Here is a 7,459-nt window from a genome sequence, read left to right on the forward strand (position 1 = left end):
CTTCATTTCTCTTTAACACAGCTTCCAGTTCTGAATAGTTGCTTATTGTGATCAGATTTGGCCAGTCTTGCAGGTAGGAATGGGTTCAATTCAATTTTAGTGGAAAATATATTCCATCAACAGGGAATTAACACAGCTGTCGTAATCTGTTTGTTCAAGATTAAGAAAAAAAGTTAGAACAATTTTGCAACCTCAGTATTCCCATGGAGATCCGGGAGGACATAAAGTTAATGCACTGGGAATGTGTCAGCTCAGAATTTATTTCAGGGATATTACATGCAGCACAAACAGACCGATCACTCCAAGCAGAAAATGCATCGACCAATTCAATGGGTGAGGAACATATTCTATGTGACCCTTGCAATAATTGGCGTTCCTGGTAAGTGTATATAACCAATGAAGGTTTGTAAATCTGTGAATGAGCTGGTTTCTACCATTACCATGGGAATAATAATATTACATGAGATCGAATGGTTACAGTTACAAAGACACACATTCAATAATATAATTGTATTAATTTCCTGAATTATCTGTGCAATTTTAATCTGTTGTCTCAACTGTTTCAAGCTCAAGGCACACTGCATTGTAAAGTTGTTGAATTATGTGGAATGTTGTATTCTCTAGAATCAGAGCTCAAACAGGAAAATCTCAGAGGGGAAGGATTACTGGAATTATCTCTTAATGCAGAATTATGCAGTGTGTGTGTGCACGAACTGGAGTGGAGCACCTGACATCAGCGATCATGTATAACTGGGAGTCTTTGTCACTCTGGAACTGCACTGATTGAGTCTGACTAACTGGTGTGGACAACGTAACACTAGGGACTGTGTCAAACAAAAACAAGAAATGCTGGATTCACTCAGCAGGTCTGGCAGCATCTGTGGAAAGAGAAGCAGAGTTAACGTTTCGGGTCAGTGACCCTTCTTCGGAACTGACAAATATTAGAAAAGTCACAGATTATAAACAAGTGAGGTGGGGGTTGGGCAAGAGATAACAAAGGAGAAGGTGCAGATTGGACCAGGCCACATAGCTGACCAAAAGGTCACGGAGCAAAGGCAAACAATATGTTAATGGTGTGTTGAAAGACAAAGCATTAGTACAGATTAGGTGTGAATATACTGAATATTGAACATCAGCAAGTGCAAACCTGAAGAAAAACAACCTGAAAAAAACACTGGGTAAGCAAACTGAACAAACTAAGATGAAATGAAATAAATGCAAAAAAAGATTGTAAAAAATGTAAAAAGGAATGCAAAAAAAAAGGAAGGAAAAATAACTAAAAATGACGACAAATGAAAGTAAAGTGGAGGGCTGTCATGCTCTGAAATTATTGAACTCAATGTTCAGTCCGGCAGGCTGTAGTGTGCCTAATCGGTAGATGAGATGCTGTTCCTCGAGCTTGCGTTGATGTTCACTGGAACACTGCAGCAATCCCAGGACAGAGATGTGAGCATGAGAGCAGGGTGGAGTCTTTCAACTTTGTCTTTCAACACACCATTAACATATTGTTTGCCTTTGCTCCGTGACCTTTTGGTCAGCTATGTGGCCTGGTCCAATCTGCACCTTCTCCTTTGTTATCTCTTGCCCAACCCCCACCTCACTTGTTTATAATCTGTGACTTTTCTAATATTTGTCAGTTCCGAAGAAGGGTCACTGACCCGAAACGTTAACTCTGCTTCTCTTTCCACAAATGCTGCCAGACCTGCTGAGTGAATCCAGCATTTCTTGTTTTTGTTTCAGATTTCCAGCATCCGCAGTATTTTGCTTTTATACTAGGGACTGTGTATTTCCTGGCGTATCTGTCATTGTATTCAATGCTGGTCCCCATCTTACTCTTTCTCTAAGTAGAGTTGTTGACAGCACTATCAGGTGCTGATTAATTTCCTTCCCGAGCACGGTCCTGAGAAGCGTTTGGTCATGAGTGCACTGCAATAATAAATAATCCTCTTCAATATTACGAAAAATACTGATGACTATGACTTGTTAATAGACAAGTTACTGATCTTACAGCACATAAACTGGGCATTCGATGCAACGAGATCATGGCTGTCTTCCTGCTCTTCACGAGCCACTCTTTATTCCAGCTCGTCTATTCCTATTTGTATATCCTTCCAATCCTGTCTCCCTCATGTACTAACTTCGCTTCGTCATGTTTTTCCCCCCATTGCAACTACTCCAAGAGGTCTCAATTCCACGTTCCCAGCAGTACAAGTAAATAGATCTCTCCTGAATTCCATCGTGCATTTATTGATGACCATTTTATTTTCAGGAAATGCAGAACTGGTCACCAGCAAAGATGAAAATATCAGGTCCACGTTATCCCTCTCTGAACCTTATATAATTTTAAAGGCCTCTTTTAGTTCAACACTCATCCTTCTCTTATCGACAGAATAGAGCCACAACATATCCCAATAACTATAATCTCCCAGTTATGGTATTATTTTTGTGAAGAATACGTGCACCTGTTGGTTACCCTGGATATTTTTATCACGTTTAGTCCAGAAGAGTACACATTATTTACATGTTCAATCACCACCTTTATAATACATTATTATGACACTTTTCTTTTAATGATATTCCTGTAGAAATGAAAGCCTGTGCTGTGATCACATTTGCATTGACTCAATAAACTCCCTTTTCAATCTAACTCATTTATACATCAGAGAGAGTGGTCCAAGACGTATGAGTGCCTCCTATCTGTGGGACTGGTTCGAATCGGGGAGGAATTTTTTCGACACCAGGGAGTGTTTCGAGTCCGGAATGGGTTCCTACACTGGCAGTGGTTGGAGATCGGGTACAGTTCTCCAGTCTACCCATTCTTTGGCTCCTCATTACTATATTTAACTAGTTGACCAGCGTCCGGTGAGCGGGGTGCTGTACCTCCCCCCGTCCAGGATTTGTTAAATCTGGAAGTGTTGGTGTTGGAGGCAGGTTGAGGTCATGGACCCGATCCCAATCCAAACGGTTTTCGTTCTAAAATCCTTCCTGCATGGGTTGAGAAGCGGAGAATGTTTTTCCAGTAATTTACAGCCACTTCTCCCTTCTCTCCTTTCCAGTTAATTTAGTGTCAATTGTGATCCTGTCCAAGGGAAATTGCGGACTCTCCAGCTGCACCACCCGTTACCTGGTGGCCATGTCAACGGCGGATCTACTGGTCATTATCACTGAGATCATACTCCGGAGAATCAATAACTTTTATTTCCCATTTAATTTCCTGAAACTCACCTCTGTGTGTCGCCCTCTCTATGCCCTGATCCGTGCAGCCGTCGACTGTTCCGTTTGGTTCACCATCACTTTCACATTTGATCGATATGTCGCCATTTGTTGCCAGAAGCTGAAATCAAAATATTGCACCAGGAAAACTGCGAGTGTGGTTCTGTCAACAACTGGCATCCTGCTCTGTCTGAAAAATATTCCCATCTACTTTAGATATGAACCTGGATGGGTAACAGACAATGTAGAATGGAGCTGTTCTAATAAGCCAAGCTATTTTACTGACCCTCGGTGGATTGGATGGAGAAGAGTTGAAAAAGTTTTAACACCATTATTGCCGTTCATTTTAATTCTGTTGCTGAATGCTCTGACGGTCAGACACATTTTAGTGACCAGTCGACTTCGCCAGAGACTGAGGGGTCAGAGCAAGAAAGATAATCACAGTGACTGTGAAATGGAGAGAAGAAGGAAGTCCATGATTTTACTCTTCAGCATATCTGGCAATTTCATATTTCTGTGGCTGGTGTATATTTTATATATCTTTGATGTTGGTTATTTCTTAGATGATGATTCTTTTTATATCTTTGAAAAGGTCGCATATATGCTACGGAATGTAAGTTGCTGTACAAACACATTTATTTATGTGGCCACTCAGTCCGAGTTCAGAGAGCAGTTAAAGAGCGCCGTGAAATATCCAGTTACATCAATTATTAAATTAATTAATAAACAAAGCAACTGAGACCAGCTTAAAGATCCAGTGGTTAATGGACAAGAGGTGACCGCTGGAGGTCCAGAAGAAAATGGCCTGTCGGGGTAAAGACAAACACTAGAGCTGTTAGTGACGGGAAGAGGGGGTCTAGAGCAAGAGGATGGGAAGTAAATGAACAGAAATCATAAAAGATAACAAGCAGTGAGCAAAGGGAAAGAGATGAACTTCGTAAATGGGTCAGGAGAAGAGTGACTGCTCTCCCTAAAGGAACTGATGTGAAAGAAGCTTGAACTGGATATGACACCTATCATTAAACAGGAACCATGTAGTTTAATATGTATGCTAACTGACTTGATCAATTAAATGTATCTGTAGAATAAAACATTTATGTTTAAAAACAATATTTTTTCCTGATATTCCACTGGACACATTTATTCTTAATTGCTTTGGCAACCTGGGAATGTTGAGGTGAATTGTTTACGGTAGTTGACATTGTTGATAAGAAGATGAAACTGTGCTCGTACGACTGCTTTGTATCTACAGGATGTAATATGTGTTCACACAATGAAATGTTAACTCTTGGAGCCGAGGAAATAAGAGATGGAGATGCTTTTAGCGTACTCCACTCTAATTACAGAGGTGTGGTGACAACAGATGAACATCACGTTAAACTAATGGAAGAGTTAATTCAAAGGATATCATAATAAGGAATCGGAAGCCCAAAAGATGGAAACTCAGAGTCTTTGCTGGTACAGTTTACAGTGGTGTCTGTGGTGTAATTATTCTGAAACACAGTTCAACGTAATGTCAATTCAGAGATAGGAGAACAAAGGCATCGCCTGTGCTGGCAACATTCAAAGAATCCTGGTCTTGAAGGATAAGAAACTTCCACATTGCTGTCAGTGCTTTTATGATCAGTATTTATATCATATTGCTTAATGAATTATACTGGATTCATAAGTAGTCGTTATTTGTAACTTGTTAGGTCAGGCACAACTGAGGACCACATTGTGGTAAATTGAAAATTCAGAACTGAGAATTTTTAAATAAAATTTTTTTAAGCATGAAAATCCCAAAATATGCAATGGTGCAACTTGGGGCCAGACGTTGAAAAAGGCTGAAACGAAATGATTGCTTGCGAAGTTGAGTGGAATCTTGCTCTGATTAGTCTGACCAACTTTTTTTCATTTAAGGAAGGGAATTCTTAAGTGGAACAACCAGACATTGATTCGTAAGACCTGTGAATCAGATGTCATTTGAATTACGAGGTAAAAGATTGGTAAAAAAAAACATAGAACGAATATCAGCAGAAAAGAGGAATAATTTAGTATTTTAATCTTCCAAGAACCATAGAATCATAGAAATATCAAATGTTTAAGGCACAGAAAGAGGCCACTTTGACCCATCGTGTCTGTGCCAGCCAGAAAAGGATCCACCTATTTCAATCCCACCTTCCAGCATTTGGTTCTTAGCCCTGCAGATTATGTTAGTTGAGGTACATATCCAGACTCTTTTTCAGTGAGTTGAGCGTCTCTGCCTCAAATACACTTTCAGGCAGTGAGGTCCAGAGCCCTATCACCCTCTGGGTGAAAAAAGTTTGTCCTCATCTCCCCTCTATTTCTCTAGCAATCAGTATAAAGCTATGCCCACCCCCCCCCCCCCCCCCACCCCGTCTCTGACCTCTCTGCTAAGGTGAATAAATCCTTCACTTCCACTCTATCCAGGCTCCCCAAGATTTTGTACATTTCAATCAGATCTCCTCTCAGCCTTCTCTGTTCCAAAGAGACTAAACCCAGCCTATTCAATCTTTCCTCCAACCTGCATTGTTCCAGTTCTGGCAACATCCTCGTAAATCTGTTTTGCACCCTCTCCAGTGCAATTACATCCTTTCTGTAATAAGGTGACCAGAACTGCACACAGTACTCAAGTTGTGGTCCAACCAATGATTTAGTCCGTTCCAGCATAACTTCCCTATTCTTATATTCTATACCACAGCTAATAAAGGTAAAGATTCCCTATGCCTTCTGAACCACGTTATCGACTTGTCCTGCTACCTTCAGGGATCTGTGGAAATTGACTCCAAGGTCCCTCACTTCCTCTACACTTCTCTGTATTTTCTCATTTATCGTGTACTCCTTTGCCTTGTTTGACCTCTCAAAATGCATCAGCTCGCATTTCTCTGTCTGAAATTCCATTTGTCACTTTTGTGCCCATCTGACCAGACCATCAATATCTTCCCGCAGCCTACTGCTATCCTCCTTGTTATCTGCCAAACAGCTAATCTTCGTCTGGTCTGCAAACTTCTTGATCATGCCCCCTACATTTACATCCAAATCGTTAAGATATATTACAAAAAGCAGGGGACCCAGTACTGAGCTCCACGGAATACCACTGGAAACAGCCCTACAGTCATTAAGACACCCGTCAACAATTACCCATTGTTTCCTGCCACTAAGCCAATCTTGTATCCACCTTGCTGCATTTCTCCGAATCCCATGGGAATTTTTTTTTACCGGTCTGCCATGTGGGAACTTGTAAAAAGCCTTGCTAAATTCGATGTTGACCACATCAGCTGCACTACTCTCATCTATTTTCTTTGTTACTGCTTCAAAAAATGTGATTAATTTGGTCAAACAAGATCTTCTCTTAACAGATCCATACTGACTATCCTTGATTAACCTGTGCCTATCTAAGTAACAGTTTATCCTATCTGTCTGAATAGATTCCAATAATTTGCCCACGACTGAGGTTCAGCTGACTGGCCTGTAATTATTCTGTCTATCTTTCACTCCTATTTTAATCAGAGGTACAACGTTAGCAATTCTCCAATCCTCTAGCACCGCACCCCTGTATCCAGTGAGGACCACGGTGCTGAGGACGCCGTGGATAGCATGTTTAGCGAGGTGGTCACACCGCAGGTAATGGCTGCACAGGCAGAAGAGGGATGGCCATCCACCAGGAGGAGTAGTAGGCGCAGGCAGTTAGTGCAGGAGTCCCCTGTGGCTATCACCCTCTCAGACTGATATAGCGCTGTGGATACTGCTGGGGGGTGGGGGTGGTGGTCTCTCAGGGGAAAGCATCAGCTGCCAAGTTCGTGGCACCACGGATGGCTCTGCTGCACAGCAGGGCAGGAAACAGACCGGGAGATCCATAGTGATAGGAGATTCAACAGTTAGGCGAACAGACAGGCGTTTCTGTGCCCGCAATGTGGCGATGCCACATTGGATTTGGTACTGGGTAATGAACCCGGCCAGGTGTTAGATTTAGATGTAGGTGAGCACTTTGGTGATAGTGATCACAATTCGGTTAGGTTTACCTTAGTGATGGGCAGGGACAGGTATATACCGCAGGGCAAGAATTATAGCTGGGGAAAAGAAATTATGATGCGATTAAGCAAGATTTAGGATGCGTAGGATGGGGAAGGAAACTGCAGGGGATGGGAACAATCGAAATGTGGAGCTTATTCAAGGAGCAGCTACAGCGTGTCCTTGATAAGTATGTACCTGTCAGGCAGGGAGGAAGTTGTCGAGCAAGGGA

General features: G+C 41.8%; 1 protein-coding gene across 1 annotated transcript; it reads left to right on the forward strand.

Moving 5' to 3' along the window:
- The first annotated feature begins 312 nt into the window (after positions 1-312).
- On the forward strand, positions 313-3,952 carry LOC137362780 (probable G-protein coupled receptor 139). The gene is made up of 2 exons (XM_068027024.1): positions 313-379; positions 3,057-3,952. The coding sequence occupies exons 1-2, from the start codon at positions 313-315 to the stop codon at positions 3,950-3,952; spliced, it is 963 nt and encodes a 320-aa protein (XP_067883125.1).
- Positions 3,953-7,459: the final 3,507 nt, after the last annotated feature.

Source organism: Heterodontus francisci, unplaced genomic scaffold (assembly GCF_036365525.1).
Source record: "Heterodontus francisci isolate sHetFra1 unplaced genomic scaffold, sHetFra1.hap1 HAP1_SCAFFOLD_237, whole genome shotgun sequence".
In the NCBI taxonomy this organism is placed as follows: domain Eukaryota; kingdom Metazoa; phylum Chordata; class Chondrichthyes; order Heterodontiformes; family Heterodontidae; genus Heterodontus; species Heterodontus francisci.